The 24036-nt window shown below is 32.9% G+C and overlaps 1 protein-coding gene across 6 annotated transcripts in view; it reads right to left on the bottom strand.

The window, feature by feature from the left end:
• The window catches only part of CDH18 (cadherin 18), a 627896-nt gene that overhangs the window by 284512 nt on the left and 319348 nt on the right, over nucleotides 1-24036 (bottom strand). For 4 of the 6 annotated variants that reach the window (XM_032470371.1, XM_032470358.1, XM_006178333.3 and 1 more), the window contains exon 2: nucleotides 17176-17658. In XM_032470371.1, coding sequence (XP_032326262.1) covers nucleotides 17176-17403 — 228 coding nt within the window. In that variant the 5' untranslated portion in view covers nucleotides 17404-17658. Of the gene's footprint in view, nucleotides 1-17175; nucleotides 17659-24036 lie in introns of those variants that run through there. The other 2 variants (XM_032470388.1, XM_032470379.1) reach the window with 1 other exon arrangement.

Raw genomic sequence — 24036 nt, forward strand, 5'->3', positions numbered from 1 at the left:
TCACTACTATGTGTATGTATTAATATCAGTACAAATAAAAATTAATCTATTAAAATAACAAAGGTGTTATAAAGACATACCTGTAGAGAAAAATACTTGGTCTCATTTAATAACATAATTTTAAAAGAGGAATTATCCAAGACCATGAGGTTAATCACATATGCTTCCATTAAAATGATCATTATTTTGCAGATGTCAACTATTAAAACAAAGTAGCAATGTCCAACATTTCCAACATTATTAAAGATTCTTGTCACTTTATTCAAGGTATCTTTATATATAATGAGCAAAGTAAACTTAAAGGACATTGTTTCTGAAAGATACTAATTTGAGATCATTTTGGTAGCATTAGAAATATTGATTTCAATTTTCTATTTTTCAGATTTCCTGACTTAATGAAACTGCGGTACAGTCTGGGCTTGAGGATTTTTTAAAACTTCCCATGTAATTCTCATGTTCAAACAAGGTTGAAAACTATAGGTATGTGCCTTATAATATTTGTCTCCTAGTAATATTTGCCAGATCAAAGCTTTGTTTTTAATACATTAACCTAAATGTAGGGTTTTCTGTATCTTCATTCTTGTTATTTTCAGCATTTCTTGCAGATACTAAGGAAAATGCAGCTGCAAAGTGCAGAATAGAAATTAATTATACACAAATTAACATGCTCTCCAGAAAGAGTCTTTAGTCTTCCACAGCTGTACTGCACACTGATGCTCCACCCCCGCAAACATAAATATTTACTTAGTGTTATTTGTGCCGATAACTGATGTGTAATTAGATATTATGTTACCCTTCCTCATCTCGATGTTTATAAAAATAGTAATAAAACTGAAAATTCCTCCAGGTCAATTTAATTCAATGGCACACACAATAATAACAGAGTTCAAAGAACAAGGATAACAAAGGCAATACTAGAAGAAGGGAAAAACAGCATAAACCCATAACATGAGTCATATATGAGGGAAATGTAATTTCAAGTAATATATATATATATATATCTGTCTCTCTTATGGCATTTCCTTTATGCTTAGTGTCCTCTTATTTTAATTAAAAGTAGTTTATATCACCTTGAATACTGTAGATATATTTAATACTGCTCATAATTTTGATATGACAATAGAAATAACCCATGCATGCCAAAGCAGCTAATGAACTGAACAAGCAAATTTTGAGCATACAAGATATTCCAGAACAAGTTTATGTATCATTGCTTTTAACTTTATATATATAAACACATACACCCACATATATATATATATATACACAATACACACATACATACACAGAGTCAGTGGACATTGAAGTGAATTCAAAAAGGAAAGATAGCGATCTATAATTATTCTGAGTTTCTGTTTATTTTAAAATAGGATAAATGATATTTAACATATCTTGAAGATATAATATGTAAAATAAAATAATGCAATCAAACAAAAGTCAAATATATTACACTTTATCATACAGTTGGTAATTCTATTAAACTCTATGCTGAGTATGTGTGTGTAAGTGTGTCTTTTATGGACCCCTCCATTTATCTTGTAAGAATCGAGACCCCATTGTGGGACTTTGGGAGAAGAGAGTTCTATCTCTGTTGTGTAAACTCCAGGAGCCGGACTCTGTATCCACCCCACTTGGGCAGGCAGACTACTGACACATGACTTAATCTGGGCCAACAAATGCTCTTGTCTGGAGCTTTGGAACTTGACTGAGTGACACAAAGACCAAGAGGCAGGTTTGATACTATTCGTGGCTGTGTTATATAGAACAGTAGCATTGCGTGTTGAGGGCAGAAGTGTCAATGGCAATCTTCTGACTCAATTGTCCCTGGGGTATCAACTTGGCTTCATTTACAGCCACTCAGCCTTGCTTGGTTCCTGCTGTAATTAACACTGACTCACTGGCCTTTCTGCCAATTCTATAATCTATCTAATATCCATCTGGAAAGTTACTTTTATGCTTAAATTACTCAGTCAGATTCTGTTGCAGTCAAGAAAGTGATTTACTAAATCATGCCTTTGGTTGTAAGCACCCAATCACACCACCACATACACAAATAATCTAAACTATAACAATGAATGATGCTTGAAATCAAGAGAAAGAGAGCCAGGTTTCATGCAGTCTTCATACGTTTCTTTACATATTAGAGCCAAGTTTTTAGAACCAGTCTTTATTCTCATTCTATATGCTTACAATTTTATGTGACCTTCACAGACTCATAATTTTGTATATATTATGTATATGGGGCCAGGTTTCCTAAGCAGTCTAAACCTGCCCTGTCCAATATTGTAGCCAATAACAAGTAGCTTTTTAAATTTAAATAAAACAAACATTCAGAACCTTTATTGCAAGAGCTACATTTCAAATATCCAATAGCTACATGGGGCTGGTAGCTACCATATGAACAGTGTACATATAAAACGGGACCATAATTGCAGAAAGTTCTGTTGAATAGCACTGGGTCTCAATATATTACAATAATTCAACTTCCCCAATGGTTAAGTCATAAATTCAGACTTAAGTTATTTGGAGTAGGTTGATTGTCACTAGTCCACTATGTGCTTGAACAGTAGTCCAATAAATCTCAAAGAAAAGATGTATACCTATTCCATAAAATGAATTTATCTTATTTTATACTTTTATATATTTTGTTAATCAATGTAGAATTTTTTTCCAACAATGGATTGAAAAACTAGTGCCTAGAATTGGGGGTTTTAAAAGAGAGACCCTAAAATTTGAATTTGAAAAAATATTTAGGCGCCTAAAATCACTATATAACTATACACAAGGAAGTCCTTTTTATAACAGAGCACAGAAACTGACTGAATTGTTGCCTGCAAGTCTTGGGACTTGAATTTCCACATACTTTCCGAGTTTGCAGCTGTAGGGAATTGACCTGAATCCTAATTACATCATTTGTATCTCTGATTCTGCCTTTGCCTGAAGCTTATTCTACTCGGCAGGTATGCAAGTTAGTAAATCACTTCCCATTATTAAACTAGTTTTGGATAGTTTCCTTCAATAGCCAGCAGGAACTACTAACCAATACAAACATTGCGTCAATCACTAATGCAGATGAGAACAGTTCAGGATAAGTAGCATATTGAAGAATACATACATTTTTACATGCTATGGATTATAAATGGCTAGAGGGCAACGATTAAAAGGGCTGAAGAAGACGAACAGTTCTATGACAAATGAGCAAAGACTTCATAATTCACGTTAATTTATAGCCTTTCTCTATCACTATTCCATCCTCTTGAATATGGGTCAGCTTCCTGTAAATAGTAAGGTTTTTTCCAAGAAAATAACTTCCTGGGTAAAAAATTAACTGTGAAAAGTACAATTCCTAATTTTAAATATTTTATTGTTACCTTTGTTTTTTTAAAACCACTTTATTGAGTGTGATTAACACAAAAATAAATATTTAACGTATACACCTCAAGTATACATCCATGAACGCCCACCACAATCTATGCCATAAACATATCCTTCACATCTAAATTTTCTCCTTTCCTATTTTTTATTATTATTATTATTATTATTATTAATTATTACTATTACTGAGACAGGAAGGAAGGCAGAAGAACACAACCATTAAAAGAATGACACAGATGTTGAGAAAAACAAGATATGACAAAAGCTGGTTAGAATCAAGTAGGTCCAAGATAGCAGAATATCTGACTTCCTGTAGACCTTGAGCCTCATTATATGCTTACTGTAATATATTAGCATACTAAATGACATAACCACCAGAACCATGACAGGTACCATGATAGTCCCAAGGCTGTTCATAAAAGGCCAAAGAGTGGTCAGTGACCCAATTCCTTCCCCAAAATAGAACATTCCTCCTACTCCTTTGCTATAAAATTACCCAGTCCCTAAAAACTAATCACTCCCACATCCCAAGGATGTTCTCACTTTCTGAGATGGTCTGCATTCTGCCTATGGAACATGTACCTCTCCAAATATACTTGCTTTCACTTTACTCTGGCTAGGATCTTGAATTCTTTCCTAAGCAAAGCCAAGGACCCTCACTTGGCAGTCTGGGCTCCTATGCATCCCAGAACGTGATATTTCCTTCTCATGCATTGTTACTATTATTTGTGATTAGAGCACAACATAAATTCTACCCTTTAACAATCTCTTACGTATACAATACAATGTTACTTCATTGTCACTCATGCTTCAGATTTCACCAATCACTTTCTCCTCCTTGAGATTTTCTCCTTCCTTATGTCCTGCAGTTCCATTTCTGTTCTATGGTTTCTAATTCCTCTGCTGAACTTTATTTTCAAACTCTTTATGTAGACCTAGTTTTCTATTTTCCCTTAAAACTTTTTGTTCCTCAGAATTCTATTCTGAGCCAGGAGTCCACATATGTTTCCTTAAAATTTTATGCAGGGCTTCAATCACCACTTAAACCCCAATGTTTCCCATTTCTACCCTTTAGACTGCATCCTTCCTCTAGTGTTCTGCATCTCTCTATCCCTGGCTACCTGCAGGCCCATAAATCACCCGGGACATAGACTATCCAAACCTAACCCTGTCGCCCTCACTCCCAGACATGATCCTCCTCCTTTATTGTTTAGCCCCTCAATTTAATGAGAAGCTTGCCAAACATCTTCAAACAGCCCTGTATCTCCCTTTCTTGCAATCAATATACACAAAATCTTGTCAATTATAAATCCTTAAAAAAATTTTATCTATTTACTCTCTCCAATTTGTCTGCAATTACCAAATTCAAGTCTAGATTTGGGCAATGGTAAAGTATCACCTCTGCCTTTGAACTTGTTTTATATGTCTCATGTAACTTCCCCCTTGAAAATCCTTCAATCCATTCCGAAACACTTCTGGATAAACTATAGTCTCCTTTGAATCTCCTACCTGGTACTCAGTGGCCTATAATGCTCTCTAGCTTCATCCCCACTCCCACTTCTCCACATGTGATCTGTGCTCCAACTGCTGTTTTTGTATGTCCTTAAATACTACTTATTTAATTTTGATATGTCATTCCTCAAATTCCACTGCAAGTCTCTCATAACCAATATACTTTCTCTGTCTTATTTTCTATTGATAGCAAAATATTAGTACAAGGTCATCCTCTTCTGGGGTTCCTTCCATAAGTTGACCTAAGTCAAGAACGTCACTCCTCTTCTTGCACCACCATCCCCTAAGCTTAGTGCTGTTACTGCAACACTAACATTGTGATGTATTCACTTGTTCTTAAACTTGTCTACTCTTCTTGCCTTTATTCATCAATCACTGAGATTGTATATTTCATTAGTGTAATCTTCATATCTAGCACAATGCATGGCATGCTGTTAATTCTTTATTAACACTGAATTCATGTTGAAGCAGTGACTTTTTCGAAGTCAAATAGGACTCTTGCAATCATCTCATCCATTCCCTTTATTAATGTGCATCATAATATTTGTTCTGAAAGTTTGATTTACCCAGGTCAAAAAATTATATAGTAGAAAAATCAAGGCTACCCATCCAATATTCCTTTCCCTATTTCTTGTTACTTACATACATATTACAAGTATGACTCAAGTGTTGTCCTAAGTTGCTAATACATTATACAGACCATAAATACATTATCTCTTAAAACATTAGGGGAAAGTAAATGAGCCAACTACGCTCTATTAGTCTCAGTTTATAATATATTGGCTCCTTTACAGAAATTAGCCTACTTTTGATTTTTCTGAAATTCTTCCCTGTGATTCTATTGCTCATATAGAAGCAAGTGATTGCTTAGCAATAAATAAAACAAATATATTGATTCCACATTCTTCTTAAGTCAACAACGTCTTCACATTTCTCTAAATATGAAGCCCAAAACTATTTATTCAAGGGGACCTGTAACATCTATGCCCTTTTGGGTCCAGCCTTGTCTCTCTCTTCTCTACTTCTTATTCCCTAAATTGTAGGTTCCCAGTCTTTTTGAACGTCAAACACACAAACTACTTCCCATCGTAGGATCACTCTTTCACTATACACAGACTATGCACCACCATTCTCAAAAGTCATACACAAGCATAGCATCCACTTTGTTGAATTAGCTCCTATTCATTTTTAGATGCTGGCCTGTCCCTTCCTCAGAGAGTTCTTCCCAATCAAAGTTTTACACTACACACCATGTACAACTTCTTTCATAACTTCGTCACAGTTTATAGTTGAACATTCCTTTATGTGAATGTTGGCTTAATATCAATGTCTCCCAAGATATCTGCCTCATTCACCACTATATAAACAATTCTAGCATAGTGACCAAAACTGAGAGGTGTTCAACAAATTCTGAATGAATGAATATAACCTAGTCTTCAAACTTTGTCAAAATAAACTCAGCTGTAATCAAGCTAAAGTTCCAAACAATGCAAACAAAAGAAAATACTATTATTTTAATTTCTTATATTATAGACTTTTTTATTTTTTAGTGTAGGATTTCACATCATATTATTTCTAATGTCTATGAATGTAGTGAAATAAATTATATACAGGAAACATAAATAATCCTAGAGGAAAGAAAGTGATTATATTTCACTCTGTGATTCTTGTAATAAATGCCTGGCATTTTCTTCATGAAAATTAAAAAAAAAAACAAAAAAAAAAACTATGTCTTTGAATATCCTCCAGGCTCAACTTCCAAACTAAATGCCTTTGTTATTTGAGGCCTGGTGCAAATTAATGTTAAAATATTCATCAGATAAAAATCAGTAAAATAATAAAACAGATTTCCTGAGAATATTCTAATATCTATGTTGAAAACTATTTATTTCCTTAGGTCCAACACCTGTTGAAATAAATCAATCCATATCAGTTATGAAATATAATAAGATATTCAGAAAGTATATTTCTACTCTTATCTTTTTTGGGAGCATTTGAATTTTTATTTCTACAATTCCATGAAAATATTGAAGCATGGTAAAAACATACTATTATTTATATCCAGAAGAGACATTAAAAAGATTATCTAAGTCCAAATCTTGCTTTTATGTAAAAAAAAAATCTTGAGGTAAGATATGATCATAAAAATGGCAGACAAAGCTAATAAAGACACCTCTAACTATAAACAGCAAAAACAGTGTGTTAAATTAAAAGTACAATACAACTGAGATAGAAACATTGAGAGCTAATTCACTGACGAAAGGAAGAGAGAACTTAGTACCAGGAAGGTCATTTCCAACTGGCAGACATTTGTCTTTAAGGGAAATTAAACTGGATACAGGCCATGGGCACCAAGATTTGGTTTTTATATCACCTGAAGATTAGAATATATTATTTTCAGTCTCCTCAAGGTATAGAATTAGAATGGAGGTATCCGAACAAAGCCAGACTGCTTGAAAACAAACTCCATGAAATCAAAATGAGCTCTCTACCCACCAGCTTTAAAAAGTAGCAAGGAAGCTTGTGGTCTGTTAAGAGCTCTTAGTAGAAAAAAGTTTCCTGTGATAAATTAAAACCTAAACTTGCAGCCTAGAAAAAAGATTCATTTTTGTGTTGCTAGTGTTCTTTTGTTACTGTTTCCATTAAACTTATGGATAAGAATCCATAGTTTAAAATTAAAAATTAATATTTATTCAGATTTTTCAAACTAAAGGGTTATCAGGAAATAAAAAGGTAAGTTGCTCTCTATGAATATTTCTCAAGCTATATTTTAGAGGAATCCCACCAAAATCCTCATTGCCATTTATCACCCACTATTGAAGACAGATGATTATAAAATTTTAAAAGGCATACCAGGATCAAATCTCTGAGACAGATAGTGAATAGACAAAGAAATATGCAAATTATTCAAGCACAAAAATAATAGTGGTTGAACAAGACTGTGAAATAGGTGGTCTGCCATAATTAAAGTCATAAGGAAAGAAATAAAGGTCAAAATGAAAGGACAGGTCACATATAAAAAGGAGAAAAAGAACTAAAAAAAATCCAAGCTAATATTCACATTTAAGTCAAAGAATATACTTAACAAAGAAATAGCTGAAGAGAGGATTAGAGTGCTAGAAATAAATCTTACAGAAATGATATCAAATAGAAGTTTTAGAATGAAACAATAAATGAGGAAAAAAGAAATTCAAAGAAATAATGGATGCTATATTTCTATAAAGTGTAAGTATTCTAATAATCATACAAAAATACTGATTTCATTCTGCTATGGGCTAAAGTTTATACCATCAAAATACATATTTGAGGTTCTAACCCCTAGCACCTTATTTGAACATAGGATCTTTATAGAGGCAGTCAGGTTAAAATGAGGACATTAAAGTGGACACTAATCCAAAATGACTGATGCCCTTATTAAAAAGGAAATTTGGACACAGATGCTCATATAGGGAGAACATCATGTGAACATAAAGACAGCAATCTTCAAGCCAAGGAGAGAGGCTCAGAAAAGATCCTTCCCTCAGAAACTACAGAAGCAACCAAGTCTGCTGACTAGATTTGACATCCAGCCTCCAGAACTGAGAGACAATACTTTCTGCTGTTCAACCACTCAGTTTATAGTACTTTGTAACTGACGTTCCAGTTAATCAATACATAGATCAAGAAAAAGAAAACGTAAAAGAAAAAAAAAGCCACCGCCTGCCAAAAAAAACCCTTCAAAGCCGAGACACGTTAGTAAATCTACAGACCACAAAGGACACAGGTAATCCTGAAATCAACCTAAGGGAAAGAGGAAAACTTTAAAAAGGAATTTCAGCAGATTTCTTATCATCAAACATGGAGTCCAGAAGAGAATATATCTTCAATAAAACAATGATGGAAAAATTCATCCTAGAATCCTATACACAAAAAACAATGATGCAACACGAAAAAGAAAGATAACTTTTATTGCTTCTAGGCTAAATAGAAAAATAAAAGTAAAGGCTGTATATAAGCATAAGAAAATCAAACCAGGAGAAAGAACAGGGATGGAAGCAATGCAGAACAATAATGTTGGTAAACACGGGTACATCTTAGCAACACTGAATGCCTAAATGATTTTCATAATAAAAAAATCTGGAAAGTAGATTATAAAAAATTGAGGAAACAAGATTATAACATGAAACAGGAGAAAGTGTTTAAACAGCCTAAGATATTTGTATTGTTTAGGATAGTTGTAAAGGCATCAATTTTAAGCTTTATAAAGTACAAGTTAAAAAGAAATTGGGCATAGTCATATTTCAGTAAAAAGTAAAAGAAACCTAAGAAGTTTGAAATAGAAGTCAAGGGAGTAAAATGTTAAGTATGTTAAACATAGATAAGTATATACTGTATACATTAATACTAGTAACAGTAAGAAAAATAACGAGCAATTGAATGATTTAAAAACAGTTTGGCTTAGTAGGCATATAAAAATTAGAAAACACAATGATGTAATAAAATTTGGTCATTCTATGTCATTGTATAGGAGGAAGTAGACATTAAGTTATGATATGAAGTCAACAGTGCACAAAAACATTAAGATCAAGCACAAATGTCAAAATCTACAACATAAAACTTTCAAACCAATGAAGAGAAACACCAAAAGAAGTCATTACAGTAGAATAAAAGGAGAGAAAAAAAAAAGGAACAAACAGAAAACATAGTGCCTGTAAAATACAAAATAGATTAGTAATAATAAGTCCAAATGGATTAAAAATCACAATAAACAATGGAATAAAGCCATTGCTTAGAAAAATAAATGATCAGATTGCATTAAAAAAACAACTAACTAAAAGTTAAGACTCACCTACATGTGTATTATAAATGACACATGTAAAATACCATTATAGTGATGTAATGGTATGAACAATATATTCAAAAACATTTTGATCATGAGAAACGTTATATAAGGATGTCAACATCAGACCAAAGCTGGCACTATTGCCATTTTGGGCTGGATAATTCTTTTTTGGTGGGGAAGGGGTGTTGTCCTGCGTGTTGTAGAAAGTGTAGCAGCATCCTGCCTTTACTAACTAAATGTCAGTAGCACCCCAGCCCTACTTACCACAAGCAAAAGTGAGGTCCATGTTAGGACTTTCATGGACCCTTGGCCCTTTTGACTTTGTGGGTCTTCTTTTTTTCAATTAAAACACTAAGTTCTGTTTGCAATTGCATGGATATAAAAACTCAAATAATATAGCATGAATTATATTCATTTTCATATTTCATTCTTATTTAAAAATATATTAAAACATTTTTATGAGCCTTTTAAGCATCTTTGAGTATAGTGATTATGTCAACTAAAACTAACAGGCAATTTAGCTGCGGTGAAAGATGTGTCCAGACATTGCCAAATGCCCCCAGGGGTCAAAGTCACCTCTGGTTTAGCATCACTGATACACACAAACATACATATACACATGCACACAAACATGGATGGGTGTGTTTGTATAATAATATAAAGTTTGCAATGTAAATAAATACATATACTGTGCCCATAACATATTTTATGGTTTGTATTGATGTTTATGTTGATGACATTTAAAAAATATTTCAGTGTAGCATTAAGAAGCATTATATATAATGAATTATAAATATAAAATATAAATAAATAAATTATAAATATAAATGAATTATAAAATATAAGGTAATTCTTTAATTACTCTAAATATTTTAAAATTTAAGTAAATGTCACTTTTCTCTAAAAATATAAACTTAGTGAAATCTGATTTCCTTAAAAAAAGTTTCTGTATCACTACAAATTAAATGAAGTATATGCCAAATCAAATTCCTTTTATACACCCAATTTCTTATAGGACTGGATCTAAATAGTTAAATTTCCATGACTACTGAGAAAATTCTATATCCATATGGAAATGTGTGCCATAAATTAATTTCACATGACATCATGTCATCACACTGTCACTTGTATAAAATTCAAATGTCATGTTTTGATACAGGAAGTTTTTCATTTCAAAGAAGTTATGATAAAAATGTTCATAAAATTATCATCTTGACAGTATTAGATGACAATTGGGACCTTTATTTGCTGTGCATTTAATTTTTAATTCAGAGTTCATGATGACATTAAAGAGGTCATTTTTTTTTTCTGAAAAGCCTGAACCTTCTCATTCCTTTTTACATAATTTATTCTCTCTTTAACCTCAAAATCATTTATTTAATTTGAAGCTACAGTACTTCATATTAAAAGAGATTTCAAAGTTCTTTTTTAAAGAAAGAAAAAGATGTCAAATAATGGCAGTAATAGGAGTGATGAGAGGGGAACTCCATGCACTATATACTCGAAACCGATTTTCACTGAGACTCGGGTATCTTACAGTTTGTTCTTTGGCACTGCCATAACTAATCCCTCTTCCCATGAAGAGGTCACTTACCTGTTTTGAGCATCATTGCCTTCTATTACTTGAGGAATTTGGCAAGATGATTTCTTAGCTCCTTTATACTGCTAGAAATCCTTTTTTACTCTCTATGTGTTGTTGTTTTTAGCAGAGCAAGTTGGGAATAACTGCCTAGAAACTACACTTACCTACTCACACGTATGGGACATGGGTACAGAGGGGAGTGAGAGAGGTATATTTTGAGTAACTAAATTCTTAATAGATATAAGCAATATTTTCTACAGATGATAGTTTAGGTCTAGAAAAACTTCTAACAATTATAAAAATACACACCATAAATTAAAGGAAGTGGAAATAGCAGAATTCACTTGCTTATTCTGAAAAAATCTAAGTACTTATTAACTTGTATTATCAAATATATCTTTAATGTCAATATAGCCCAAACCCCAATGTAAAATAGTTAATAAATTATATCTCTTAGCCTAAAGCACACTGCTAAGTAGTAACACACATTTTGGTGTTTTACCTTTTGTTTGTGATTTTTTTATTCTATTCTCTTTATTTTTGTATTTTTTATGTTTATAAGTTTTTTTTTTTAATTTTAACCTTATTTTTATTTTGGGGGGAGTAATTAGTTTTTTACTTACTTATTTATTTTAATAGAGATACTGGGGATTGAACCCACGGCCTCCTGCATGCTAAGTATGGGCTCTACCACTTGAGCTACACCCTTACCCTCTGTTCTATTGTCTTTAATTATCAGATAATGCAATGTGGATAATATCCACTGACAGATACCCTGAAGTAAGCATAGCATTTCCTTTATTTATTATACAAGAATGTTTGGCCAATTAAAGAAGTTATCTATAATGTTTTTAAAATGAAAATAATATGCATTTACAGAGAACACCTAGCTAATCACAATAAGTTATCACTTGAAATACATAAAGTTTATTGCCAGTAATTGTGCATTAAAAGACATTATTTCCAATGCATATCCTTAGTTAAATTCTAATAATTATGCATATTTTAATATCCCTAGCATGTACCGTAAGAGTCAATAGACTTTGCAATAACAACACAAGGATACATTCTGTTGGTAAATATGAGACATATATACAATACAGCCTATAGCTAATGGCTAAAATAAGCATTCATATGTACTCTAAATTATAATTTCTGATCTCTAAAATAAGAAATTTCACTTCTACATGATTCTTTTTATTCAGTAAGTAATATTTTTCTAGCACATGTGATAAACTAGATAAGACCTGAAGAATGCTTTTTTTATCTACTGCCACTAATTCTGAACAGCAATAGTCTCAACTATTAGAAGAATCCAAGTAAGAAAATATATAGTTTTAGTCAAAGGAACACTAAGAATTATTAGATTAAAATAATACATTTCTATAAAGCAAAAATTGTAGACCAAATCAAAAGACAAATGGCAACTGTGAAAAAATCATTGATAACATATCACTAGCAAAGAATTATTACATCTGTTACATAAAGAGCGACTAGTATTACATGTTAAAAAGACTAGCAAAAGAATACAAAGCAAGGGCCTGAAGAGTCAGTTAGTATAAAAGAAATACTCATATCTCCTCAACTATGAAAAAATGACCAATTTCACTCATAAGAGAAATGTAAGTTGAAAGTACACAGGGATGCAATTTTTCACTTTTTATATTTGCAAAATTCCAACTTTTACAATCCCACCTGTTGGCATTGCTGCAGAGAAATAGTTACTCTTATATAATCACCGAGAGAGGTGCAAGATACTATAACACCTTTGGAGGAGGATCTGGTAATATCTACCAAAATTAAAGATTTATTTATTTTTGAATCATAATTCCACTTCTGAAAATCTCTCCCACAGATATACCTACATGTATGCTAAATGATGTGTGTCCGAGGACATTCGTTACACTACTGCATATAATGCATGGAAACAAAAACACCAAGAGGTAATGAACATTCATTAAAATAATAATGCGAGAGGGAACACCAGTGTGAAAGTGGTGAAGTAAAGAACCCCAAAAATTCTCACCTCCATAAAAGCAATGATTAGTGAGAGAGACTTTTGTCCGAATAACTTCAAATAATTATTACAAGTATTAACAATGACCGCAAAAAGTTATGGTTTAAGGAGCCCTTTTCGGTGAATTAGCACATCTGATCATTACAATAGGTATTGAGATACAGTCTGTGTAAATAAAGAGGAAATATTGCTGCTTCCAAAGCATTCACAGTCTACGAGGTGAGGCAGATACCTTACCAGGGGCTTCAAATGCCTTCTGTAATGGTCATTAGGAAATACTTTAGATTTTGCAGACCTTACTCTCTCTTATCACTACTCAGTCCCACTACTGTAGCTTGAAAATGGCCACATGCAATACACAGATGCAAGTCTGGCTGTATTCCAATAAAACACTGTTTATGGAAACTGAGGTTGGGCTTCATTTAATTTCTATGTGTCACAAAATAGTATTTAAAAAATTTTTAATAGTTAAAAAATCTTAAAAAAATAAAATTTTAGTATGCAGGCAATACCAAAATCTGCAACTGGATGAGTTTGGTACACAGGCTGCTGCTTAACTGACCCATAATCTAAACTATAAACCGAAGTTTATAACACACTTAAATTAGTCATAGAAAGGTCAAGCGAGATTTCTCAGTGTTACATTAAGGAGAAAGAAATGCAGGGGATTAAAGAGACTTGCCAGATGTAAATACAGTTAATAAGCAGAGAAGCCTTAACTGAAACCTGGATCTTTACTCACTAATCAGTATTATCTCATGAAGGCAATGAGTCTACTGCAATGATAGGTGTGATATGTGGCCAGCATTTTAGGAAGTGTGTTGTATCTTATATGAAATTACATTCTTTGTTATAATAGGGATTTATTTAGCACTGTTCAACTTTTGAAAAATTTTAAAAAATGTTAGACCAGGTGGTCTATGTTAGTTTTTACATGATTTTTGGAAAAGAAAGGACACGATTTTTTAAAACCTATAATGATACTATCATATAATTTGTTCCAAGAAGAAAGGACTTACTTGACTTACTTGCTAACAAACGTGCTTACCCTAATCTTTCAAGTATTTTTAAAAAGGTCTTTAATAAGTCCATGAGATCAAATCCATGAGATATATTTATATACTAATTTTGGTATTTGACTGCTCATGGCCATTGCATTCTGGAAAAAAATTATGGATGATCAACTCTATTTATCTGTATATATGAATAATTGTATATATATTTAATATATAGACGGTAGATACATTACACATGTATATATATAGTTGTACTATTTACCATTAGAAATTGCCTTATGATCATGGCCTTATCCTCATAAAAATATGTCTTAGGAGTGAATAATATATGCTGACCAAATGTCAACAGAGTAAGTTCCTCCATAATAAATCAAATCATTAAGGAAGAAAGCCTAAGAGAATTATCATAAAAAATATAAGAGAAGTTGGTAAGTGTCAAAACAGTTAGGCTTGAGCTCTTATCAAACGTTCAGATGATGATGTTTTAGAGTGTAATATATAACTACAGATATACAAGATTACAGTTAAGAACTCAAGGATAATTTGAAACAATTTAAAACAAACTTATATAATGAATCTAGAAAATATTATTTTAATAACAGAACTGCATTCTATGATTCTTATTTCGTTTCTGTTGACAGAATCCTGGCTGGCATTTCTTTGACAAGGAGAAGCTAAGGAGATGTTTTTCAGCAGTTTGGAGGTGTTCCCTTCTCTTGTTCATAGAAATTGCAATGATTCTATCTTTTATTCAGGAATACCTTGAAAATACATGGTTGGTTCATTATGAGTGTATTTATCAGTGTGAAATATAAATTCACTTCTTAAAAATAATGGGACAGGAGGGCATTATTATAAGTACATGTGCATTGTTAAGCTTTGCAGGGTTTTTTTTTGGTCACAGTTATATATGTATGTATGTATGTGTGCTTGTATGTGTGTATGTATGATATATGTGTGTATATGTACATATGGTGGGGTGGATGATGAAGGGACAAAAATGGGTACAACCAAGTTTGAATTGCTCATAAAGGCAGATGAGTATTGAGTAGAAAAACTGAGTGAGGGGGCCCAGCTCAGATAGGGCATAAGAGGATCACACCCTTGGGTGTGACCCTTTTTATCAGTTAATACTACAAACAATAGATTGGATATCAAATCCCACAAAACCTCCACAAAGGAACAGTTTCACAGGCCTCACCTTCTCCTGATGAGTAACAAACTCTCAACCATATGGTCATTGGCACCCAAGCCCAGAAAGATTGCTTGTAACTAATCTACCTATTGAGATTTTATCTTGTACTAAATCTAGTGACACGTCTGCCCCAAAATGAGAAGCTATCTAATCTTTTCTTGCCCCTTTCTAGCAGGTTTTTTGTTTCTTAGTTAAATAAAATGTTAGGAAATATGCATAACAAAATATATTAATAGTAGGTATGTATGTGTGTATATATACATATTTCCTTTTGGTATACTCCTAAAAAGGAAAAAAAAATCTGTTCCTTTTTTCTCTCCTTTTCAAAGATTGAAAGGATTATAGAAAAATGATTTTTGAAGTTCATAACAAAAATAAATTCCTAATAATTCAATATATTATGTTTTTATTTTAGTGTATTTGTTTCCATTTACTTCATGGAATACATTGCAGGGGGAAACAGTATAGAATGAAGATGAAGGGCTTTTTGTCTCACTTTAATAAGCATGTAAGAAAAGGACAGAATTGCTACAGACCTTTTTTGTGTGTTTTGTATTCTGACTCTATAGCTCCTGCCTTGTATGGAAAATACAGCTGCAACCCAGTCCCTGTTGGACGACGGATAGAACAGATGGCTTGTGATCCTGTACTGCCTGCAAATTAGGGAAGCACCATGGCTTGGATGAAGTACTTTTTTTTTCTTTTTTTTTTTTAGTACTAACAGTGCTAAAGTGAAAATAAATAGTCAAACGGGGAGATGGAAGTCACGGAGCCTGCAGTCACGATGCGTGTGCTGCTTCTCCCCCAGGTGCTGGACAAACCTAAGTGTGGCTGCTTCCAACAATCAGTAATTTATTCCAAGCTAGACCTCTCCACTTCCCACTCTGTTCTTTACCCGAGAGCCTCGGTGATGCGTGCTGAAACTGGGTCCCCTATTACTGAGCACACAATCCCCCATAGCCACTAAATTGTCCTGTCCATATTTCTGACAGACAGTGAAGCTGTTCTGAAGCTGCTGATCATTTTTGCCAACTTCGTTCTTTTAGGATTTCTAACAAAACCTGTACATCCAGTGTGTATTTAATCTCAACTTAAAATGTATCAACATTTTTATGGAACTTAATTTGGAGGATTGGAAAAATACCCATGTGCTTTTAAAGGCTGAGTTAAGTTCTAACACTCTCTTTGTAACAATTAACAGAAATATATTAGATGTCTTGTATATACTGTCTTCTTTTTAGCCTCATGTGCAATAGCAAAAGATGAAAAAAACTGTCAATATCAATATATCAATAAATGACATCGTGAATTCCAGTATACCTTCAAAGTACTAAAGACAAAATTACTCAATTGTGTGTTTAATTAAGGGTTTCCATGCTACATGAGAGAACAGAAAGAGTAATATGCCGGTACAAAAACATTCAGTCTAGTACATATGGACCAATATTTAGGGAGAGTGACATGATTGGTGAAGTTCATTTTTTATAATCATTATTTTAAACTATTTACTTTAGATAATCGCATTCTATAATGTAATTCACTTAAAGTTCCATGCCTCTTCAAATCCAACTCCAACCTTACCCTCATCTCACTCCACAGTTTCCCAGAAGAGGGGAAAAAAAAAAACAAACAAATAACAAATAAATAAATACTTACTTTTCCAACATATTGTGGATCTGGTCCCATATGTTCTTCTAAAACAAAGAACTGATTCCAAACCCATCCCCTTTTGGGACGGTGGTGGACTTCGGTTTCACCTTCAATGTGTTTGGTTTGGTTTCTGGTCACCTTGATGGAGCCTTGGTGAGCAGTTCCATAACACCTCTGCACAAAACAGAGACACACTAGGACTGGACAGATGCAAGATGTGCTCGTAACTTTCATTGTAAGATAACTTTCCAGTTCACGGTTTTTTGCCTTTCCTTGACAGCTCCAAATGCTTAATAAGCATTCAAGAGAGAAGCCAGAACATCTTTTAGAAGGACAGTCCAAAGTAAATTGTTTAGCGTGTCCATGATTTAACTGTCCATCAGGGAAAAGTCAGACTGCATTTACATCCTGAAACACTTGGAGAATCAAAGCTGTAGCTGGCCGATTCTAAGTCTTCACAGTTGGCGAACAGGGGCAACCATTTTCTACCTAATGGAAAGAGAGAAAATTATATACATTACAAAGCATGGAAGTTTTAAGTTTTTGCTCTGGATGCAAATTATACTGTTTTGCAGCATGATGCTGACAGGCAAAGAATATATACGTGCTGATTCTTTTGGAAATAAACACAAACATACACACACAGAGTTATGTGTAAGCCTGCACACTGCACACACTTTTACATGGACCTACCTATCTGTATTGCTAATTCTCAATTATATATATATATATGTATAAATTTATACATATTTATACATAAATTTATACATATATATAAAACTGATATAAAATATATATTTATGATGATATCTATTTATGATATAAATATATATATATCTTTGAAACAACAGAAACGCAGCCTTGGGGAGTGGTGAAATGCTCAAACATTGACCATAAGTATGTTCCTGTGCCTGAGCTAGTATGAAGCTCTCACAATGTGATCTATTAGGGACTCCAGGCTAAGTGCAAACTTCTTGTTTGTTTTTGTGTTTATTCTGTTCTCATTAGACGTGATACAAATTTACCACACATACTGCACATCGATTACCTACTACATACGACTCTCTGAACTTCAACAAAATTCTCCCTAGGGCTGAACATTTTTCACAAATCATCACAGCAACCAAATAGCTACTTAAATTATTTAGAAAGTAAAACAGAAGAAAAAAACAACAGGAGAGTGGATGGCTGAAAAAATGTATGCAACTGAAAGTTATTCCACGCTTGGGGATCAGATTGGCACAAGTGAACATGAGTAAGAATATTAATGGACTAAATCATGGTCTCCATGGATTTTAATAGGACTGCAGGTACTGCTCTAGGATGTGGTCCTCACCTCTAGGCAAGACAGATTCACCTTGGGAATGACACTGCACAGAATTCCAGCAGCTTTGCAAAGAAAGGTATAAGGAAGAAAAGGATGGTGGCAAAAAGAACAGAGAGGAAAATACTTTGAAAATAAAAAATGCTGGGGACATGGACTTGGATTTTATAAAGCAGAGCTTGAAAAACATTTCTGGAAGACAAAAGACAGGATTTGAGAGAGAAAATGTTGAGTGAAATTATGAGCTTATTGAAATCACATAAAACCATGTAGCAAGTTGTGCTGTATTTTAATATATGCATGTTTCAGTTTATAATTTTGGAAAAATTATATTGATTCAAGATTATAGCTGCTCCATCTAGTAAAAAAAATTAGATGAATCACTTTCTCATTCCATAAAATTCATCCCTGTAAATCAGCACAAACCAAATTGTAGATCTAAATGAATTACAAGATGTTGAAATGCCAATATAAATTATTTTAAAAACTGAATATAATCAGTCACACTATAAATTTTTTATTCAACAGAGAAACATGTTCATACTAAGCAGGGGATAAAAAAAATCACAAGACCCAGAATAAGGAGCTTTTCTCTATCAGTATCGCTCCTCATAAATTAGGATTAATAATAATTCTTTCTTCACCAGTTGTGCAAAAATTATATCAGATTTGAATTGGGTTTTCATTTTAATGACCTGGCAAACAGAAATAGAAATTTATAATATTTTTTGAAAGCAAAGATCCACTTTTGATTGATTTAAACTAACAATGAATCAAAAACTCTTCTAACACAAAAAAAGAACAATACCATTCTAGATATAACATGGTAATAGCAATCGAAAGAAAGAAAATAGAGATTTCTTTCTTTTTTTGGCCATTTATTTACAATATGCACTTAGGTGAAACATCTATTTTTGAGTCTCAGTTTTCTCATTTACTAAAATGTGTGACTGAATAATTGCTTTTAACATTCTTTTCAGTATAATAAATTATTCGGATTTTTTAAAAAAGTTTCTTTTCTCTTTTAATCAAAAGATTCCTAACTTTCAAGTCACTGATTTCAATTAAAAAAAAGTCTTTAAATAGACTTTCTTCTTAGAAGTCAAATTGATGGATATATAGAAGGTGTTGTTATCTTAATACCTTCACACCATTTGGTGTGATTTTTAAATGAAATTAACATCTTTGCCCTTCATGTCAAGTTGTTTAACAAAGCATAATTCATGAGCAGAAGGTGAAGAAAGTGGCCTTTGTAATGCATTACAGGTACGTAGACTGCTTTCTTTACAATAGTGATCTTGCGCAGTGTCCCCAAAATACATAAATGCATTTTAATCTACCAATGCATTGTATGTTTATGAACCTCTATTATGACAATTATGAAAATTGGTAAGTAGGCTCCATGGAATGAAGGACTGAACGTAAACATCACTACTGTACACTTGAAAGTAATTTCATTTACTATAGAATGAGAGGACAGAAATCCAAGTGTGAAAACTGCTCTATTTAAAGAAATCCATCCCTGTACAGATTAGAAAGAATTGACATGAAAATGATAATAAAATAAGCCACTGGTTGAGAATAACACAATAGAAATATATTGTAGACATTTGCTATTTTTTGACTAAGTAGCATTCAAACACCCTTCCTGCCTTCCTAAAACACTCCCATATATTAATTCTGATAAACAGAGCCCTGAATTTTACCTCAAAACAGTGATACTTCCTTCTAACCTTCTAACTTTAGAACTTGCACCAGTGACATGTGCATGTTAATTGTAGGCTCCCGCACCCTGGAGCAGATGATGGATAGATGTATTAAGATTCAATAATATCGTCAGATTTACTCCAAATGTATTGCTTGTAACTTGGGCCTTTGACTGGATTTTCCTTCCTTTCCTTTCCTTTCCTCGTTCCTTTTCTTTTCTCTTTTCTTTTCTTTTCTCTTCTCTTTTCTTCTTCCTTCCTTCTCTCCCTCCCTCCTTTCTTCCTTTCTTTCTTTCTCTTCCTTCCTTCCTTCCTTCCTTCCTTCCTTCTCTTTCTTTCTTTCTTTCTTTCTTTCTTTCTTTCTTTCTTTCTTTCTTTCTTTCTTTCTTTCTTTCTTCTTTCCTTCTTTCCTCTTTCCTTCTTTCCTTCTTTCCTTCTTTCTTTCCTTCTTTCTTTCCCTTTCCTCACTCCCTCCCTTCCCTCCTTCTTCACCTTTATTGTGGTATGATTCCTGTAGAGTAAATTACACATATTTCAGATGTACAATTTGATGAATTTTGATAAATGCACATACCAGTGAAACCACCACAATTAAGATAGCTAACATTTCCATCACTCCCCAAGAGGTGCAAATTTTGAATTCCCAATTTATCCCTCCCCACCCCTTTTACCCCCTGGTAACTGTAAGTTTGTACTCTTTGTCTGTGAGTCTTTTTCTGTTTTGTAGACAAGTTCTTACCAATTCATTCTTAATTTGTAAACCTGGGAATCTAATGAAGTCTAGGGAATGCCTTCTGTTTGCTTTTTTAAGAAAGAAGAGTCCTTTGCTCTTTTTTCTTATTTTGAAAATGTCTTTGTAAAACATACTCTGTCAATTTTATTTCATGAATTTATCTTCCCATGTGTGGGGTTATGTAAGATATTACTTCACGTGTTTGAAAAGCCTGGAATTGTAATTGCTACCAACTTCTAAACTTTAGCATTATATATTATCAGTAAGAATTTATCTGACTTTGCATAGAGCAAGCTTAGCTTAAATAGAAAGTGTCAAAAGGAGATAAACTATAACGGGTAGTTCATATTTTTGGAATTACTTTCATTTTAGATATGTAAGGACATCTTGTGTGGAAAAATACATGTTAAGCATAGTGTCCACACAGAAGCGGGTCTTCCCAACTGCCAGAACTGTAAACCCATTGGATGAGAAGTTTATCTTTCATTAGAGGGTGACCCAACCTGAAAATGATGTAACTTCATTTTTCTATGATCAATCATGAAAATCTATCATGCTGTCAGGTAGATTTAAATATAAGAAAATGTATCTTATGTTTGAATTCTGGAATACTTATATAAAGTTAAAGTCATAAATACAGAAGAAAAGCCATTTTTCAGTTCAATAAAAATATTTACTACTATCTTTCTGTGTGTATGTGTGTATGTATGTTTATGTGCAGATATGTATGTATGCATCCATGTATTTTCTTACCTACATACCTACCCTCAGGATGTTGTGTTCTAAAACCTAAAATTAATCTTTTGGGTTGGTGTTAGCAGGTATAACACCTATTGCTGGTAAGATGCATTCTCAGGTATATATCTAACCCTGGAACTAGGGTGTCCATCATTTTCAAATTCAGTGATAAATAAAATCAGTATCACTCTCTCGTTCTAAATCTAATTCTTACTCAGCTTCCTATGATATTGGCTTCAGAATTTTTATTTTACCTTCCTGTCCTCTAATTTCAATTTTACTATTTTCTCTATTGGTATTTTATTCTCTCTTAATTGAAAGTGAAATTTATCTGATTAATAATTAATTTTACTCTTCTCCATCAGTGTCAGTTAGGTTAAATAGCTCTTGCTTACCATCAAAATGCAAATACTCATAAACTGCTTCACCTAAATTAGTTACAAGTTTTATTTTCAGGTTGACTCCCAAATCAATATTTTCTATTTCAATCTGACCAATTCAGGATATTTTCATAGTCCAAAGATTTGAACAAAATCAATTGCATTTACTTTAAACATACATATTTATTATACATTTAAATATAATATATAAAATATGATATATTTTAAATTATATTAAAATGTGACTCTTTAAAATATAATAAAAATCTAAATAACAAATAAATAAAAATGTATTAACTTTTACATAGTGTTTTTCTGTTGGAAATATTAAATTTCACAGAGACAGTGATAAAAACACTACACATGTACTTGCAGGCATCACTTCCTGGCATGGCTCATTCAACTCTGTTTGCCTTAAGAGCCTTACTTTCCAAACTCCATTTAAGAAAACCTATCCTCTGAGGCCTGGGCTAAAGGGTGTTTCTTTACAGAGATTTCTCTGTTCAGGGAGACAATTCTCTTTGTGTCTTTTGTGTTTCTGCACATCTTCTGAGCGAGAGGTACTGACAGCTTTTTTCATGCTACCTTTTCAAGCATGTTTGTATGGCAAACAGCTTTAGAAGAAAGAGGTAGAATCTCCTTTTGAGGAAGAGGGTAGATTTGCTTTCTGACTGGATTATAAAGATAATGTCTTTTTTCCAGGGAAAAGGTTAGAGAGGTGTGCTAGCAGACACCAGACTCCAACATTCAGGGTTCCTAAGCTGGGACCCAAAAATACTGTGTGCGGCATACACCTGGGCTGCTTTATGTTCCCCATGGGAGGTGAGGAGCAAAGGAAACTGAGGCTGCCTGCGGTGCAATGAATAATAAAATCTTTTGTCCCTGATCCAGAGTTTTGTGTCTTCTGCCAGCATCTATAAAACTGCAGCAACCTGACTTATTAGCTTGAAATGTAAGGTCAAATCTCAAACTCTTCACTTGAAAGTCTGGGTGTCACAGTCAATGTAATTGCTTGCTCCTCAGAAGTACTATAACATCTAATTCTTTCTTACCTTTGCAGACCAACATTCTAATTTTTTAATATAGGTGCTATTTATTTTTGCCTTTTGTGTCAGATTTTTTTTTAGAGTTCTCACACCATGTCTTATTTTCCATCTCCTGTAGTGGCTGGTTAAGTGCCTTCATATTGTAGCCCGTAAGTAATTATTTGTTGATGAATAAATGAGAAACTGACAAATTCATTCAGGGCTTGCACAGCAACAGTGGTGTTAAAATACCAAGTTTCAACTTGGAACACTTAACTGTGAGAATGTGTTACTAAAACAAAACAAAACAAAACAAAACAAAAAACTTTTTAAAAGCATGCTTTGATGTTGTTAACATTATACTTTGTTTTTTTACTCAAAAGCCTGTCACAACCAAAGACGTATAAGTAATGGATAACAAAGTTACATTTCATCAATAAAATTCTGCTTTCTTACTGAATTTGTTTTAACACAGTGGAAATTAAGGAAGCCATTGAAATATTAAGCCAAATTTGCATAAGTAAACTTTGCAAAGGCATATACTGTATGTCATTATGAGTAATACTTTATTCACTATATATATATATAGATCAAAATGTGTGTATGAACATTCCTACTATGTTGGCTAAAATTATATCTTTATGGAAAGAAAACAGAGACCATTCTTATTATCAGTATTCCACCATCTAAGATGTATTCCATTATTTTTAAATTAATGCAAACATGCTTACATGGAGTTGAGCTTTGTTTTAATAGTTCATATATTCTTGAAATTACACATATAAGTAGGAAGGGCCATGTCCTGAAAGTACATGCATACATAAGATAATATTCACAATATGTTTTATTTGGCTACAACAGCTAATACCAGAGAATTACTCCCAGTTTTCATGTTGCTGATTCTAATCTTCACAATGTCTAGTGGCCATTATTCAAAAATTTAGAAAATGAAAATAGAAGA

This window comes from Camelus ferus, chromosome 3, assembly GCF_009834535.1.
Source record: "Camelus ferus isolate YT-003-E chromosome 3, BCGSAC_Cfer_1.0, whole genome shotgun sequence".
Lineage (NCBI taxonomy): Eukaryota > Metazoa > Chordata > Mammalia > Artiodactyla > Camelidae > Camelus > Camelus ferus.